At 46.2% G+C, this 19,492-nt stretch overlaps 1 protein-coding gene across 1 annotated transcript in view; it reads left to right on the top strand.

Annotated features, from left to right (window-relative positions):
• The window catches only part of AP-2mu (adaptor protein complex 2, mu subunit), a 67,648-nt gene extending 49,716 nt beyond the window's left edge, over positions 1-17,932 (top strand). Inside the window, exon 8 of the mRNA XM_050172646.3 lies at positions 17,397-17,932. Coding sequence (XP_050028603.1) covers positions 17,397-17,531 — 135 coding nt within the window. The 3' untranslated portion in view covers positions 17,532-17,932. The remainder of the gene's footprint in view (positions 1-17,396) is intronic.
• Positions 17,933-19,492: the final 1,560 nt, after the last annotated feature.

Below are 19,492 nucleotides of genomic sequence, written 5' to 3' on the forward strand. Positions count from 1 at the left end.
AATGAAGAGCAGCAGCTGCAAGTGAATTCCCCATCATGCTGCCTGTCACTTCAGCGTGAACTAGGTGCACAACAACACAGCGCACACAAAGCCATCAGCTATCTCTGGTCGGCTAGCTTTCGCACACACTGCAGAGTACCCCCAAGTTAGAATGTGCTCAGCCAAGTCCTGCTCAGTCGTGGCTGGAGTAAGAGCGGGGGCATGCACACAGGTCCGCACCTTCCTCCCGTGCGTACACAAGGTGCACCAAGACACCGTCCTTTCTTGTGGCTCACCCTTGCGTGCTTTTTCTCGCCCTACAGCACTAGGCATGCGGCTGCAATCTGATCACTCTCATACTTTATGCGCAATGTCACGACACTGACAGCAGAAGTTTGCCTGCACTGTCCACGTAATTGCTCTTGCAATAAAATATGGGCCAGATGGAAACATCTTGTATGGGAAGGCCGAAAATGTAATCAAGTGCTGGAAATTCAAGGATGGAAGCAAGGGTGTCTTCTGTCTCTATTGTTCATGCTTTATGTAAAGGGCATAGAAAGATGAGTGGGAAAAGGTGAATTCGAGTTCGATTTATCATACATGCATAATGAACAAATCGTGCAACAGAAGCTCCCCAAATTGATATATGCAGACAACAAAGTGATACTAGGGACCAGTGCAAGAGATTTAGACGCTTGCAAGTATCCGTGGCAATGCAGCGATAAATCTAGGCCTTGCGTTTAGCACAGAGAAATTGTCAATTGTGATCTTTCATAAAGAGATGAGTAATTATGTGGTCAGTTCAACAGTCATACACATAGTCAAGCAGTATATAAATATTTCGGCGTAGTATGCATAAACGAAGGAAGGACTTACTCAACTACCCACCAAGATATTCTGAAGAAAAAAAAGGCGAAAGCAGAATGCAGCAAAAATGAAACGGAGCATTTTGGGGCCACAATAAATAGGTGTGTGGTATCTGGAAAAAAGTAGTGGTGCCAGCGCTAACATTTGCAAATGCCATTCCGTGCTTCAAATCTGTTATCTTGTCATGGTTAGAGTTTAACCAAAGATTGGTAGGCAGGTTGGCATTGGGCTTCCAAGCTAAAACCACAAGTGAAACAGTGCAGAGTGACGTGGGTGGGGCCTCTTTTGAAGTTGGAGAAGCGTAAAGCGAAGTTGGTTTTGAAGAACGGCTCGGAAACATAGATAAAAATAAATGGGTGGCTAAAGTTCACAAGTATCTGTACCTGAAACACATAGACACAGAATGGAGAAAGAGGTCAAGAAATTTGGCAACCAAGTACAGGATATTTGAAAGTGTAGATAACAAGGAGCCATCAAAAGGAAAGCGAAACACAGTGAATTAAATGCAAAGAATGCAAACAAGGAAGACTATGAAAATTAGCAAGAATGGGAAGAAATTGGAAGGAAAAATCTAACGTAGAGGGCAGTGTCTTGCCATGTGAGGCTTTAGCTCGTTGCCCAAGGACAAAAACATACTGGAAAAAATATTCGCAATAAGACAAGGCATGTGTATCCTGCATCGAAAATCCATAGATCACTCAGCAAATCCTAATGAAATGCCCCGTAGGTAGCGTACACCTTCCATACGTGATTGGATTTAAAGTGCATGGAACCATCAACTGGTCAGCAGTTGAGATAAGCAAGAGGCACCTAAGGTATTGGTGGAAAAAAGCAGGGAAGAGATTGATGCGACTGGATCCACTACAGGCATAGGTAGCGCTACAAGGTAGATAGAGAAGTTTTGAGGAAAAGGAAACTGATTAGGGATGCACACAGGAATGTTAGATTGAAAAGCATGTATAGCATACCTGATTAACTCAGACTCGGCGACTATTTGTCTTCACCCAATTTCAATGTGGATGCCAATGAACAACCTGCCCTTGCATGGAAATATATGATTTAAGAACTACTTTAAATCTGAAGCAGTATTGCTACATGTCTATGAGAATTCATGTTCAAGAACACACAAGAAAAACAACTGTAATAACTAGTCCCTGAGCGATAATTCAGATTTGACTGACTGCCAGAACGTCTGAATAATCGTGGGTCCAAAATACCGATTCGCCCAAAAATGTGTTTATTCCATGAGTCTCCAAAAAAGTGTGCTGTATTCTCAGATCGTTGCCTTCGGGGGTACCTTCATTTTCACATGTCTGTAGTGCAAGACACGTCTACGAGCGAGCGCCATCATTCTGGGCACAGTGCCAAGCACACGTTATCTTATCACTGTGCAGAAACGCTGTTGCCAGTCAACTCTTCTAGCGCTGGCCACATGAAATATTGTGGAAGTGAAAGCATCTTTTAAAAGTGAGCACGCATGAATATGGCCTAAGTTTGTCAATGCGTGCTACTGTGTGCAAATATGAGAGGGGACCCAAAGATAACCGGAATAGTACTCCTGTGCATAGTGTACTTGTACTACGACATTGTGCTGCTAGGGCAGTGTGGGAGGACCTCTCCTAGTAGGTATGCTGGGTGGCATCGACTGACGATGCGTGTGGTTTCTCTGGCGGTTGTGTGTGTCTGTAGTACACTCGACATGCAGAAGTGGCAAATCCTCACAAACAACGTGCGGCTGTGAAGTTTCTTACTTGGCAAGAATGCAGCAGAAACTGTTGTAATAATGCAAACAGCTTGCAAAGAACATGCTCTCAGTAAAACACAAGTGTGCAAATGGTTTTCTCAGTTTAAAGGGGTGAAGGGACCATTGAAGATCAGCCCCATTATGCTCATCCTTCAAGTGCACAAACCAAGGACCACCAAAAACTGACCTCAGCAGGGAAGATCGGCACAGAACAATCAACCAATGGGAAGACTTATCGAGGTTATCCTGGAGCGCCATTCAGTGCATCTTGCAAGACAATTGGGGAATGCGACGAGTGGCTGCACAGTTTGTGCCCAGACCTCTCGCTGAAGAGCAAAGGGATTGTCACGTGGAAGCCTGTCCTGCAGTGAAGGACAGTCACAGACGATCCAGCGTTTTTCAACAGTGTCACCACAGGCAAGGAGTCGTGGTGCTGTGGGTACGATCCCAAAAGTAAACAGGCAAGTCAATGGAAGTCACCTGGGTCGCCTCGTCAAAAAAAAAGCTTGTCAGATTAAATAAAATTTGAAGACAATGCTGATCTGTTTGACATCGAAGGGACCGTGCACTCAGAATTGGTATTTCAAAACCAGACCGTCAACCAATTCTTTTCGTAGGGGTTGAAATGGCTGTCCAAAAGTGTGGTGTGGAAAAATCCGGCCTTCTGCAATTCCAGCGAGTGGTTCCTGCCTGCATCCTGACAGTGCTGCTGCACACACGACACTTCGTGTTCGCCTTCGTTTTTGGCCTCAACGCAGACGACTGCGTTGACCCATGCACCCTATTTGCCAGATTTGGCTCCTGCTGACGTTTCCTGTTCCATTGGATGAACAGAGACTTGAAAGGCAAGCGTTTCGCCAGTGCTGATGAAGTCAAATTCAATGTCTCTACGACGCTAGCAGACATAAAAGAGGCCGAATTTATAAGGTGCTTCCAGCAATGCAATGAACGTTTGGACAAGTGCATTAGTACAAATGGAGAGTGCCTTGAGGGTGATTAAAGTTGTGTTCAATATGTAGATGATGCACCATCTACATGATGCACCAACTGTTTACACTTGTATTGAGTGAAAAGAAAATAATGGAAATCAGGAAATTAATTAAAAATAATCGGTAAATTCCAGCTATTTTCGGTTCCTCTCCCCCAACTTCATAGGCTTGCCCTTGGGCTAATCATTTTGTGGCAGTGATTTTCTTGGAATGCCTTTTATGCCATTCTTTTTCAAACGCTTTGTCAGTAGTCAGATCAACTTTCCACACGTGATCAATGGGATCAGTCGGCCATGAACAGTGTGTGGTAGAGTAGCAAAGAATCGAGTGGAAGGTACTGCTGCAGAATCGCGGTCCCTATCAACTATTGTAATGCTGTCGCTACAAGTAGACTGAAAGTACAATCGGTGCATGCAACCTAATTCTCATTGCCTACTAGATTGACTAGAACAATAAATAGTTGAAGTTGACTACACTTAGCTAGTTCAGATTTTGTAGAGCACCGGTGACATCTCTAAAAGAACATATCGCCGTTTCTGCTCTACTCTGTGGCACAAATTAGCACGTGGTCGTACGGGCAGTCTGAACTATTGCGTGATGTGCTGTAAGGTGTCCGGAATTTCGGTCGTCCTTATACATTACATCTAGGGGACTAGTGGTGGTGCCACAGGGCTGTCAGAATAATCGAGCATGTCCAATTCGTTAGTGTCCAAATAGTTGGTTGTTGACTATATACACTATTAAATGATGTAATCATGTTGTTACAAGCTACAGGAGTAGCTTTCTTATCATATTTTAATGTTAAGCCATTGGCATTCATAAACATGTTGCAAATAATTGCTAGTGATGCAGGAAAGATTCCAAATGTTGGATGTATGTGACAGGTATGAATTCTGAAATGAAGTCATCCTGCCAGATAGCACATCAGCTTTATGAACGTGAGTGTCTTTGTGCTCTGTACTGCACAGGCAGAATTAGTGGCTTGTGCAGATCATGGTAATAGTACTTGTGAAGGAAGTCTCCAATCCACACTATGAAGGTGGTTGAACAACAAAGCTGTAAACAACTAGAATAAGTACCCAGTGCAACGTAGGTTGAAATTATTCACATGGCAACATACACATGCACTTTACCTAATTATTAGCTGAAGACATTTCGACTGCCTGCGACTTGGCTTACGACGCTACTTCGTGCACCTACGAAGAGTGGACCAGAGGAAAGAGAAATTTGCCGCACCTCGTATATGCGCTGCTCTTCAGGAGTCGTCGCTATATGTAGCCTTCTCGCAGCACTGTCGCAACACAACTCGATTGCTAGGTGGGTTCCTTACAAAAGTGTTGTTGCGTCACTCTCTGCTTCGTATGCCATAGCCAAGCTGCCATCACTGCAGCACCTTGCACAACGGCAATCTTTACCGGGAAGCATATGAGGGGAGCACTACATGCTTCACATTGCATGTAGGCATAGCAGCACCCTGTCATAAATTACCGTATTTACTTGCATAATGATCGCACTCGCGTAGTGATCACACCCCTGAATTTTTTCGTCAAAATTTTAATTTTCTTTCCCGTGTAATGATCGCACCCCGAACTTGCCGCAGCGATATGTCATGTGCCAAGTCTAGCTAATGATGATAGCGCTTACGATCTGTCGAATGCTACGCGAAAGACTCTTCGACATACCAAACAGTCTGCACGCACCAAACATTCTTAAGCAGATGTGCCATTTCATTTTTCATCACTTTCCACACTTCCATGAAAAAAAAAACTACAATCAAACTTGCCTTGGCTTTATTATTTGTAGGCTTTATAATGGTTGTAGTCAACAACAAAAAAGGAGCCTTTCAATTCTTCTCGTCTGCACTCGTGGGCACGCAACAAATCGCGAGCGGCAACGACAGTACCGTATAATGCGGAATATAGGTCGACCCCCTTACATTGAAGCAAAGAAGTCAACATAAAAATTATAAGGCACAAAACTTCGTTTGATTTAGTGGTGCTACCAGACTCATCACCTGCTCATTCGTTTGAGTTGTCTGAACTCTCATCCGAAGACGACTGCTTTTCACTGGCTGCATCCCACGTCATCTTCGGTGCCGTCCAAGGAGTTGCTAATACAACACTTCTTGAATGCCCGCACCACCATATCGTCGGGCAGCGAGCGCCAAGCCTACGACACCCAAGCCTGCGACACCCATGTGGCCAGTGGTGAGAGGCGTCCTGCGCAGCTGGCCGGTTGGGGTCATCGGGTTGTCACCGGCCATCCACTGATTATATTGTTCACGGACACAGTCATTAAAGGGCTTGTTGAGCGCGACGTCCAGTGGCTGAAGTGTTGACGTCATGCCTCCTGGAATGACGGAGAGTTCCGTCCTCCCGTCGCGGAGTGCCTGCTTCACAGCTGCGGTCAAGTGCCCGCGAAAGGCATCCAAGACGAGCATGCTCGGACACCGCAGAAGTGCGCCGGGTCGCCAATTCCAGACGGTCTTAATTCAATTGAGCTTGAGGGCCTCGTTCATATAGCCCTTTTCATTCACGCGAACAACATCCTGCAGGAAAGCCTCTTTCGGCAGAGTCTTCCTCTTGAATATTATGTATGGGGGCAGCTTTCTGCCGTCTGCAGTACACGCGAGCATCACCGTGAAGTGCGAATGCTCGTTCCCTGTAGAAAGAAGCTTGACTTCTGTTGCGCAGCATTCGCACACTGTGGTGGGCAACGGCATGTCGAACCACACCGGCGTTTCATCCGCGTTGCCGATGTGTCCCAACATGTAGCCATGCTGCTGCCGGAGACGGATAGCATATCGCTGGAATTCGACCAGCTTGTTCTCGTATGCCTCTGGCAGCTTCTGGCAGATTGATGTGCACCATCGAAGTGCTAATCCCTTGCGTCGCATGAGGCGACGAACCCAATAAATGGAGCCCTTGAATTCTTCCTTGGGCAGTCCGTATTCTTGACCGTTCTCAATAGCTTTGATGTAGATGAGTTCTGCTGTCACTGGCAAAGATCTGGCACGATGCTCACGGACGAAATCCACCACCTTGTCTTCGAGCTTTGGGTGCACCGCGCGGCGCCAACAAAAGGACGTCTTCCACGCGTTGCAGGCAAACGGCTTGACTTTCTGCATTCGCCAGTACCGGACGCTTTTTTCCGAGATGCCAAATTGCCGCTGGGCAGACATCTTCCCATGCATTTCAGCATATTCGATGACTTTCTTTTTAAACGCCGCAGTGAACTGATGTCGAGTACTCGTACTAATTTTGCGGGTTGTCGGGAAATTAGCAACACCAGGAACGATCGCTGCACAATAAGGGAAGAGGGCATCGGTCCAACTGGGTAGGCCGCGTTAACGTTGGGCCGCGTCGGTCACCAAGAAGGCGATAATGATGCGGATGCCGAAAGGTCTGCGCTCCTACATGTTGCCAAGCGACTATTCATGTTGTGCCAAGGGCCGGTATATAAGTCGAGGGGTGAACTTTTAGTAATATATTTTTGAAAAAACCTCGACCTACATTCCACACTATACGGTAGCCACTTTTACACTGATACGTTAGAAGTGTACCCTATTCAAACGCCGACGCTTGTAACACAGCTAAGATGTTTGCCCACCCTTAGCGGAAACGTGCCATATTAGGATAATAGTGTAGACAAATGCTGCAGTTTCCGCAGCATACCTGCCATGTGTTTCTATGTCACTGGCAGCTAAGCACGCCCATCTGTTTCAGTCCCCTCAAAGTAGACATGGCTATGTTATTGCCGCAGACTTGCCAATATTAACGATATTATTCATTACTGATACGGAAGAAACTGTTTGAATGCACATAATGTACTCGTGAAAAAAAAAAAATTGTTCGGTGTGTTCGGCTTGCTCAGCTGGCCGCCATTTTTGTTTTGGTGTCCCGCACTGTTACAGTGGCAGCCGCCTGTTTGTTGACCTGTTGTCATCATCATCATCAGGCTGGTTACGCCCACTGCAGGGCAAAGGCCTCTCCCATACTTCTCCAACTACCCTGGTCATGTACTAATTGTGGCCATGTTGTTCCTGCAAACTTCTTAATCTCATCCGCCCACCTAACTTTCTGCCGCCCCCTGCTATGCTTCCCTTCCCTTGGAATCCACTCCGTAACCCTTAATGACCATCGGTTATCTTCCCTCCTCATTACATGTCCGGCCCATGGCCATTTCTTTTTCTTGATTTCAACTAAGATGTCATTAACTCGCGTTTGTTCCCTCACCCAATCTGCTCTTTTCTTATCCCTTAACGTTACACCCATCATTCTTCTTTCCATAGCTCACTGCGTCGTCCTCAATTTATGTAGAACCCTTTTCGTAAGCCTCCAGGTTTCTGTCCCTATGTGAGTACTGGTAACACAGCTGTTCTACACTTTTCTCTTGAGGGATAATGGCAACCTGCTGTTCATGATCTGAGAATGCCTGCCAGACACACCCCAGCACATTCTTATTCTTCTGATTATTTCAGTGACCTGACCTGTTGTCATCCCGCAGCAAATGTGTAATGAAAAATTTGTTTTTCTTGTCGCGGGAAATTTAACCTGCGTGATGATTGCACCCCTGAATTCGCGGCAATTTTTTTTTTAAAGTGCAATCATGTGAGTAGTTACGATATGTGGTTCGGATGCTTGTTTTGAGCTTGTTCTTAATTGAAACGTATGCTGTTCTGTATGTTGCATCTGCGATTCCAAAGAATGTACACACTGTTCGCTTCACAATGCCAAGCGCTTGTAGCCTCTGCCTTCTAGTTGATGAGCCATTGCATCTGGGGGTATGAGCCATTGATGACGCTATTTTTCTGTCGACATTATGCCACCAAGAAATCCCTGGATCCTAGCCATAGACAGCTTCACTGTAAAAGCCCTAAACAAGGTGTTTTATGGCACTTTCCTTATTTAGGACTTATTTCTGTGTTACCTTAGTGGTATGGTCATAAGTACGAATCTAATTGAATTTTTCTTGACTGTCTCAAGCTGCAGCATACTCAAGTTTTATATGCAAGCTTAAGTGTAGTAGGCGGTGTAGAAAGTTCTCAAATGTACTCGAGCATGCAGTTAGTGTTAATGATGATTGAGCGATGGAGGGGGTGGGTTGGGCTCCACCGGTGCCAAGTTTTTTGCAGCAAAGCTGTCTGTGGCTAGGATCCTGCGATTTTTTCGCATGTGTCACATCGACAGAAAACCCAGTGAGCCGATCGCGGCGGCAGTGCAGGGCCAGAAGCAATGGCTCATACTTCCATAAGGCAGAGGCATGAAGTTTCCATTTCTATATGAGGTGCACAAGCAAAGAAAGCCATCAAGCCACATCACATGATTGATGATGTGATGCACACACTTCTGCGTTGATCAACGTACATTGCCACCAATCCCTCACCAGTGGTCTTTGTCGGAGACTTTAATGTAGACATCCCAAAACTGGAAACAAAGAAATGTTTCGCCCACTTCATGGAACAGTTTTCCCTCTGTTACTTCAGCAATCCGATTCAACCAACTACCCTATACAGCTCATGCATCGAATAACTTTTGAGAATTTCTCAAGAATGAAAAACATCTGTATCATAGCGACCACAAAGAAGTTATAGCAGTAACTTCAAAGTAATAAATAAAATAAAGGTTTTGTAAACTCCATTGAAACATTTGTCATATCACTTTGAAAAGCAACATACGTAATGGGCGCACATCGTGGAATCAGTGTTTGACAAGTAGCCCTACATTAGGCGCAACATATCTAAGCTTTGCTGACCAACCAACTTCACAGGAGCGGATTGGCAGTGACGTTATTAGTCTACCCTCATTTCCCTTTACCTTGTAATGCCTGCACATCCATTAAAAAGTTTTCCCATGTGCATTTCTTGGCTTCGTATGGCTGTGACTAACAAAAATTCGCCACCGTTTTGTATTGAATCTATTTTTGGATACGTTGTATGTAATGTGGCCACTGAGATACTTATGAGAATGAAGTGGATCACTTTTCTAAGCCACTTGCATAAATTTATTTATTGACTTGCACATTCCTTTCAGGCACTGCACAAATGTGCATGCCAAGTGCATCAAAAGCAAAGGCTCTGATAAAAATATTTAAATAAATTCACATATTAAAGCAGTTCTGATTAGATGTCTTTATCAAGTTTGAATGCGTTAAGTGTTTCAGTAAGATCAGTTGGACGGTAGACGGTTGGGCATTTCATCCCTGCGGCACTATGTTGTATTAAAGGGAAGCTGAAGAGTCCGTCGAATTCAATAAGACTCTTTTATACAGATGCGAGAACCTTATAAATCATGCAGGTAAAATTTTGGGGGGGGATTTTTCACCTAGGAGCGACGTAATCTTCAATTAAAATTGTGCTGTAGCTCCGCCCCCCCGTCGAGCGCCGCGCGCTGCTGCTGACGCTGACGATGCGAGCAGACCGGAAACCGCGGCATAGTGACATCAGCACTGGTGTTCCATTCGTTTGCAGTCTCCGCGAACGTGCCTGACCGCGCTTATTTCCGCGTGCGTGCAGTCCTAATCTGCTTTGCTCGACCCTACATTCTTTTGTTTGTGCGTATGTAGAGCGGCAGTTGACGTGCGCAGCATCAATTGAACTTGTAGGCCGATCATGCCGGCGTTCTGTGCAGCCTACGGTTGCACGAACACCAGCGGCCGTGACGATGTTCCATTAGTTCATGCAAGACAAGAAGCTTTCAGCTAAGTGGGAGGCTGCTGTGAAGCGAAAGAACTTCAAGCGCTCGAGAACAGGGCTGCGCTCTAACCACTTCCGTGACGACGATTACTACCAGTTTATCAATAATGCGTGCTTTGGGTTCTCCTTCGTGTTAGCATGCTGAACGGAAGGTGCATGTTTATCTCCCACCCTTGACACGTACTCACTGGATCACTGAGTGCAGCTAAGCAAAAAACATACTCGCCAAAGAACATTTACAACACAAGGAGATGCTAACACTTCGCCTTCGTTCACGTGGAAAGCAGTTCTTTCACCAGCATTTTTTGCTTCTTGGAGAGGCAGGCTCTCAGCAATCTGCTCGTACACGTAGGGAGTAAAGTATAAACCCCATACAAGTGATCTTGCATGCGAAAGCGGCAAGTGAGGTGATGGCTATTGCGTTCACTCGTCGCCTACAAGCCGAACTACATGCGAGCGATGGCTTTGAGCGATGACTTCCCGGTATGAGGGCAGCAATATACGCGCCGAAACTACCGTGACGCGTGCTTTATCAATTTAAGCTGATGTATTTTACTGTGAAAAGGAGCATAAAATATTTCTGAAGGTCTTGCACTAAGTGCTTATTCTTGTATGTGTAAAATTCAAGTTTACTTGTTCTGTGTGACAAATAGTAGTATTTGAGTTATGCACATCCAGTTCCGGCTTCGCACTATTGGCTAGTCACTCATAGCACTTCCGGGCGACGAGCAACGAGTTCTAGATTTCTAGAAACAAGCGATCGAACGACAACACCGAGCGATCTGTTCAAGCGACGGCCTGTTTTGTCACTCGAAGCCGTCGCCGTCGTGCAAAATCGCTCTTGTGGCGTTTAGACTTAACGCCGAACTCCTCAGAGAAACGCAAGCTCTCGAAATTTTCCATGACCGTCTCAGCAAAACAGCACCAAACTACCTTGCACCGTGCTTTATGTGTAGCAGCAGCAGTTGGTCCGGACGAACACCATTGTTGACGTCACGAGTCGCCCAAACAATCACAGGCGGAAACGAGGCGCGCGAGCTGCCCCAAGTCTGCTGCTGCACTTTTCGGCGAAATAAAATCTGCGCTTTCTTTCGCTCAATTTCGATGCGATATTAGAATTCAGAGGGTTGAAAACCATGACGTACTGCTGCTCTTGACTCATTTTTTCTGGAAAAGCTTTCAGCTTCCCTTTAACTCTTTCCCTACCAGGGGAAATTTTTTTTCTGTAGGAACTACTGCACTTAACATTTTATGTGATACATAAACAAAAAGCAGAATAAATGCATTTTTCACGCATAAATGCTTTATTAACGAGATATATGTAATAAAAAGATAAGATCCATGGCCCAGGGCGAAAACAATATCTGACAAGATGGCGAGTAATACCAAGAAGAGATTACGACAACTCCCAATGAAGCTCTGGAAATCGAACTGTCGCTCTATCCGAACCAAAAGAACAAACCTCCAAGAACTGACCAAACTGGAACAACCAGATATCATCGTTATCCAAGAAACTTATCACATCAATCTGCGCATACAGGGATATGATACACACACCGGATCTCAGAGAACAGCTATCCTGAAGAAGAAAAATCTCACCACGCAAGGTCACACAATCCAGGGAACAACCGTGGAACACACCCTAGTGGAAGTGCTGCCTGAGAAGAAAACGCACCAAAGACTATACGTACTATGCTTATATAGTCCACCCAGGGATCCATTATCCGACTTTGTAAACTTCATTACGCAAGTCAGAAGACTATCTAAAGGCCATAAACTCGTAATAATGGGGGATTTTAATGCCCCACACACAGCATGGGGTTACCAGCACACGACCAAGAAAGGAGTGCGAGTGTACAATTCGGCGCAACAGAATCTATTCACCCTCTGGAATGATCCTAAACTAACGACTCGAATAGGCAACAGTGTGTCCAGGGACACAAATCCCGACCTCACCTTTACAATAGGAATATCCAAGGCGGAATGGACCCGACTGGAAGAAAATCTCGGCAGCGACCACCACATCCTTCAGCTTGAAATTCTGCACCATAAGAAGCCGAGCAGAACCGGAACGGCTGACAGACTGGAAGGCCTTCCGAGAGCATGACATAGAAGAAAACATCGAAAAAATTGAAGAGTGGCTCACCGGAGTGGTCAAGGCGGCGGAGAGGCATACTAAAGTCATCCAACTCTCAATGGACATGCCGGCCGTAGACTCTCACCTCCTACATCTTTGGGATGCCACAAGAGGACTACTGAGGCGGTGGAAAAAGATGAAACTTAACCGCAAACTGCAGAAACGGATCGTTCACATAACAAAACAAGCAGAAGAATACGGAGATCAACTGAGCAGTCAGAACTGGCATAAGCCGTGCGACCAACTTCAAGGCACACTCACCACGAAGAAGACCTGGCATATACTGCGAGCCCTTCTAGCTACCTCCAAAACCAAGACCCAGCAAAGACAGGACCTCAAGAAAATCATTAACTCTCATCCAGGAACTGAGAAACAAATTCTGGTAGAAATCAAGCGTAAACTTGTTGGAGACAATGCCTCCAAGGTTACCGATCCCCGACCGTACAAAGGCGAACCAAATCTCACCCTCGACAGCCCTTTCACGCTTCCTGAACTTCATGCCGCCCTTGCCAAATTGACCCGTAACACGTCGCCAGGAAATGACAAGGTGACCAACAAGATCCTACGAAACCTCCCAGACAAGGCCCTAAATGGACTCCTCGACTACATGGGAAAAAGGTAAGCTCCCAGCAGAATGGAAGCACGCAGAAGTTATCATGATCCCAAAACACAAGCCACTACAAATCGGCAACCTACGGCCCATATCCCTTACTTCCTGCGCTGGAAAGCTTCTTGAACACATGGTTCACGATCGCCTCACCACATACCTCGAAGACTCAGGACTCATGCCTGGCACAATGTTTGGCTTCCGACAGCACCTCTCAGCGCAAGATATACTACTACAGCTCAAGGAAGACCTCTTGGACTACCTAGAACGCCACAAAAAGTTCTCTATTTTAACAATAAATGTTAAAGGAGCCTTTGATAATGTGAAGCATGAAGCAATCCTCCACAATCTTCAAGACACAAACTGCGGAATCCGGACCTACCAATACGTACACGACTTTCTCGGTGCCATACAAGATCGCATGGCTACGGTGGGTATCGGCAACATCCGAAGCGACAAGTTCGAAATGCCCAACAAAGGAACTCCACAAGGGTCAGTCATTTCACCTTTGCTGTTCAATCTCGCCATGATTAAGCTCCCACAACAACTCGAAGGAATCGAAGAATTAAGCCATGCAATATACGCCGACAATATAACATTATGGACAAAAGCGTCCACAACCGGCCAACAGCAAACTACCCTCCAAGAGGCAATCGATCAGATAGAGCAGTACTTCTCAAGATGCAGGCTCCAGTGTGCCCCGAAAAATCAGAGCTACTTATACTCAAGGCAAGGACCTGGGGAAGACCACCAGCCTACGTCGCTCCAGATCCCAACGTTAGACTCAATAGAATCGATATCCCTCAAGTTGGCTCACTCAAGGCCCGTTCACACTACACGAAATATCCGGCGAGCGAAGTGGATTCGGCTGCTTTTGACGCCGAGGAGTGCGGAAAGCGGCGTGGTGAAGGTAATCGGTCCAGGACCCATTTTTTCCGCTTTCGCCGCCACCGGAAGTTGCCTTTTGACGTCGCAACCCGTCTAATCTCAACATGGGAGCCAGAATGTCTGAGCGACCGGCCTTCTCCGGGGAAACGGTGCAATACAAGCAGACGCAACAAAAGCCCGCGAACGAGAGGCACACCCGTGAACTCTCGTCTCTGTCGCAAAGTCGCAAAACCAAAAAAGAAACTGCCGCGAGACCTTGCTGTCGTCGCGGAAAGGCTTGAAGCGACGGCGGATCCGCCTATGCACGCGTCAACAGATGAGAACACGCTCTTTTTTCCGGTGAGCGGATTCGCTTCGCTCGCCGAATTTTTGTAGTAGTGTGAACGGGCCTTCAGTGTCCTTGGCCTCACAATACATAAAGACGATTCTGGCGCAGCTACACTTCCGAAGCTTCAGAGGACCCTAACACAAGTAACCCATCTCATTCGGCGTATAACCACCCAAAGAAGAGGACTTAAAGAGCAAGAAACCGTCCAATTAATCCAAGCACTCCTTATAAGCCGGATCACATATGGCACCCCGTATCTACTCCTCAAGAAAGCTGAAATTGAAAAACTCGACATCATCAGAAAAGCAATCAAGAGCGCACTAGGACTACCCAGTACGACCTCAACCACGATACTCCTAAAACATGGCCTTCATAATACCTGGGAAGAAATGAGTGAAGCGCACAGAGCCAGCCAGCTGGAACGCCTTAAGCTGACTCAAACAGGCAGAGAACTACTTCGCAAACTCGCATACAGCGAAAACTTAATAGCAGACTCGGACGCAAAAGCCAGATTGCCGCCACTTCTTCGTGACTCTATCTCAGTCGCTCCAATACCTCGCAAGATGCATGCAACATACCACAAAGACAGAAGACAAGCAAGAGTCAGAGTGCTGAGCAAGAAATACTCAAAGGACCCCAACACGAGATGTACAGATGCGGCAAAATACCCAGGTAAAAGAGCATACGCAATTACCGTGACCAACAACCAAGGGAAGGAGCTAATCGCTGCCACCATACCGGCCAGAAATGCAGAAACTGCGGAAGAAGTGGCCATCGTCCTCGGCATCGCCTTATGCAAAGACACATCAATCATCTTGAGCGACTCGCAAACGGCATGTAGAAACCTACGAAAAGGCCGAATTTCTGCCGCAGCAGTGAAGATTCTGAAAGAAATAACAAGATGCCAAGAACTACCCGAAACCTACGTCGCATGGACCCCAGGCCACGAACACCTGGCAGGAAACGAAGCAGCACATGCTGTCGCCCGAGAGCATACCAGCCGGGATTTCCTGCCGCACGGTCTCCGGAAAGCAACCAGGGTGGAGGACATTCCCATCAATTACGCCGTAATATTGCAACATTACCGACTGGAAAGAAGACAATATCCTCTACCACATCCAAAATTAAGCAAGGAAGAAGCCACCGCCCTCCGCAGACTACAAATGAATACTTATGTCCATGGAATTATCATGCACCGAATGCACCCCACCGGATTCTCATACCTATGCCGATATTGTGAGGTACCGGACATCCTCCAACACATGGTGTTGGTGTGCCCACACCGCGAGAACAGTCAAGATGATGCCCCAGAACCGCTACAAGCGATCGAAGAAACGTGGGAGGCAATGTTAAAGGCACAGAGCCTGGAAGATCAGCGAAGTCTGGTGGACCGGGCCCGGGCTGCGGCATTAGCCAACGGCTTTCTGGATTAAGAGAGCCGCCCACCTAGGGCGAAGAAAGAACACTTTCTCGCTGTTTCACACAAACGTTCATTCCTCCTCCTCCTGCCAGAATCAAGATTGTGGGATAAAATTTAACAATGTATAAAGACACGCTTGTATCTACTAAGAAAATGTGAGAATAGATGAGGTGTATGAAATGTATTGCCGTCTAATAAGCACTACCCCGAAAAATAAATTTTTCATTGGACAGGTATTCCACCACAAATTTAACTACAAGTACTACAGTTTGGTGTGCCGGGCTGCAGCCATCAGTGTTCCAGGTTGGCTTGCGTCGTCAGCGCTATAAGTGCAAGTCCAACGAAAAGGTAGCATCATCAGACTTGCTGCTCGACCCATCAATAAAATAAGCCACAGACACAGCGGAATCGTGAGACCTGCGATCTTCTAAGCAGGTGCACCACTCCTGGAGGCAGCAGTTTTCGTTTTCTACTTTCACGATCGCAAAAACTTCGGAGCGCATTCAAAAATCACTGTCTGGGGGAGAACGCGAACTGCTTAGAGAACAAAAATAGTTCTCCTCCTTCACGTCCGATAGCACAGTGTGTCTGTGAACGACGCTGAAGGTCTTCAAAGTGGCGTTTCAAACCATTGTTAGTGGGCTAACAATACCAAATAGACATCGTATGGGAAGAGTTAGTGGGTTTACTATTTTCAGTGTTTTTTACTGTTAAATATCAAATTCAAGTGGTTGCATAGGTGTTTTCCAAGTACACTACACATGAAATAATTGTCCTTATAATATCTGACATTCCCGTAGCTCTTGCATCAAATCCACATTCAGTAAGTTGAAGATTTTTTATTTATTGATACTGCGGTCCTGCTTCTATTACCTTAGTAGGGTGCATACAAAGTGAAATTAAAAAATCTAAGTACAAAATACAGCAGTACATAACATAGGCCACTTGCGATGTGTAAAGGCAAGCAGTTACTGAACCACGCAGTAAATCACTCGCATAAACATGGGTGCGACTCAAATAATGTCATTGAGCATAGGGTTACAACGTCATCGGTAAGATAATTCCATTCAATAATAGTTCTAGGAAAAAAGGAAAATTTGAAGCAATTCTTTTTAGTAGTTAACGGTGTTATTGTCAGAGTGTCGATGACGTGTAGCATAACCAGTCGAAAAAGTGATAAAGCATCATGTATTAATGTTGTTGTGCCTTTTACGAGCCGAAATAAAAATTTTAAAAGGCATGTTCGGCTCCAAGTTAAAAATTTAAAATTCTTAATTTGTACTGCAGCTGTACATTTGTATAATTGTGATGATGCAAGAAATTTGGCTAAATGACATTTTCAATGAACATAATTTGCACTTGAATATAACTGCTAGTTTCTTGAAAGACTGGCTTTGTTTACAGCGGTTATGCAGTTAATGCTTATATTTCCAATCGGAATGCAATAGCTGGTCTGACAATGCATTGCATCTCCTGCAACAGTGGGTGGTAGTGTTGCTGTGTGTAATGCCTTGGTGCATGTGCAGTTAACAAGCTGTTGCTGTGGTACTACAATGGTGGGCGTCGTTTGTTTGTTTCTGCCGCAATAACATTACTAAGGTGGTAAGTGGCCTAAGAACAATGGTTTTAATGTGATGTTTGGCCCAGCTGATTGGACAGGAGTTTGAAGCAGTTGGTGAGACATGAGCCAAGTACATCAGTGTCTTGCTGTCTGACATGATGCACGTGGCTTGGCCCTTGCAGGTCCCCTTTGCACCATCTGGGCTGAAGGTTCGTTACCTGAAGGTGTTCGAGTCCAAGCTGAACTACAGTGACCACGACGTGATCAAATGGGTGCGCTACATCGGACGCAGTGGCTTGTACGAGACCCGCTGCTGATGACGGGGACGCCTGCAGGGAGGGCACCGCCTGTCCGCTGCCTCCGCTCTTCCCTCACAAGCTCCTTCCTCCCACGTGTCCCACCAAGGGCAGCGAGTGTTGCTTGCATGTTAGGCGCCCCAGCTGTGTATAAAAGTGTTGCTGCGAAGATTTGTTCTCGCGCCTGCCTGGCGGTTCGTTCACTGTGTTACTGGCCCGGCTGTTTCTTGAAGGGGAGGGTGGGCCCCGGAAGTGGCGGCTCTATGTGCCGGAGCAGGCGCCTTGTCAAGGCGCACCTAGTGCAGCCCCCGCCCTTCTGGTGCCAACTGTGCACAGAGCTGCTTCACCGCCCGGCCTGTTGCGTTTGTCCTCCCCCGGTGTTTTTGCCTGCATGTCGCATAATAAAGGTTTCCCCAAAGATATCCTCGTTGTTGTAATGCCTTATTCACAACCTCCCGCTGCGTTGCCTTCTCCTGCCTCTGCTGCAGCTGTGCTCGCTGTGCTAGCTCACAGTGGTGTTGCACTGCTAAGCACAAAGTAGCACATTTGATTTCCAGCTGTCGTGTTCCGATAGCGTGCACAGTATGTCTCATGTACAATAAAACCCCGTGAGCTCTAAGCTGTATAAGCGGGAAATATGTAGACCGAAATCGCAAAAATGAAAGCTCGCTGGCTGCACATAGAAACACGAAGCCTTTTCAAAATGCCGCTAGTAATATTCTCACTTCTGCGTGCATTGACACCGTGCAGGGTGGTCCTTTATGAAAGGGAACATTTAAACGTGTAGCCTGTGCTCTGTTCAGGCTGCTTAGAGTGCCAGCAACAGGCAGCAAGGGGTAGGACTTTAGGGTGACTCGATGTCCTCCTCCCCTGTTCTGTACAGGGTGGCTACAACCGTGTCATCGGCTACATTCTCCGCCATGTCGATGCCCACTCCTCTGCCGCGCACGGTTGGCCTGTGGTTGTAAAATGCGTTTTGAGGTAAAAAGCATTTTGCACATGAAATACTAATACAGTTTATATCCAGCATTAGTAAAAGGGATCCCATTGCTGGTAATTTCACTATTTATAGAATTGTAAAACAAGAGCTGTAACATATTTTTCTTTTCTTTTACATCTGTTTTTGTAACACTGCATGATCTTTCTACAGCTTGTTTCCATGGTGGGATTTCTTTTTGGTTTTCTATTGTTACACACTGAGGGTTGGAATAATTTAAAGAGAACACTTCGCTTAAAGGGCCCCTCAACAGGTCTGGCCATTTTGAGCTGACCAGGGCAGAGCATGCAATGCGCCAATGATTGTGTTTGCAAAGAATTGCATTGCTATGCGCCACAGAAAGGTCTGAAATTTCAATCTGAACGCAGTTTTCCTTTCTCGCGGTCGCTGTGATCCCAGCTGGATGGTGACGTACTTGCGTCCCTACGCCTGCATACTCTGGTCCACGGTGTGATGTCGCTCAGTTATTTGTGTGATCTGTTGTTTGAATTGACGAATGGAAATTTAGATAAATAATAAAACACACAGACGGAATGTCAGCGTGTGTTTTGTTTTACTTCGCTCCGAAGCAAGAGAGACGTACGTCCACTTCATCTGCTTGTTCACACGGTCGTGCAGTCACGTGGGCAGGTAACGAAACTATGGCATTTTCTACCACGTTCCAGCGCGTGATCATGCTCTGCGATGCACTTGTTCTGCATCAGTATTCCTGTAGCACTTAATTATATCGCCAGTCATGTGTCCTTGTGCACAGTGCTGCAAAATCGTGCACTGCGTGAAACCAGACAATCGTAACAGCTCATGCGCAGCGCCGAGAAAAAAAAGAAAAGTGAGAAAAATGAAGGTGGGGCTCGTGACGTATGCGTCACCCGATCCTCGAGGTCCGATATGGGAGAACGCAAGGAAGGAATTTTGCTTGCAGAGGCTAGACAGGCGAGTGGAGTGTCTTGCTATGCAGTGGAGCTTACCTCCTGAAATCATGGGT

The sequence above is a fragment of the Dermacentor andersoni genome, chromosome 3 (genome assembly GCF_023375885.2).
Source record: "Dermacentor andersoni chromosome 3, qqDerAnde1_hic_scaffold, whole genome shotgun sequence".
NCBI lineage: Eukaryota > Metazoa > Arthropoda > Arachnida > Ixodida > Ixodidae > Dermacentor > Dermacentor andersoni.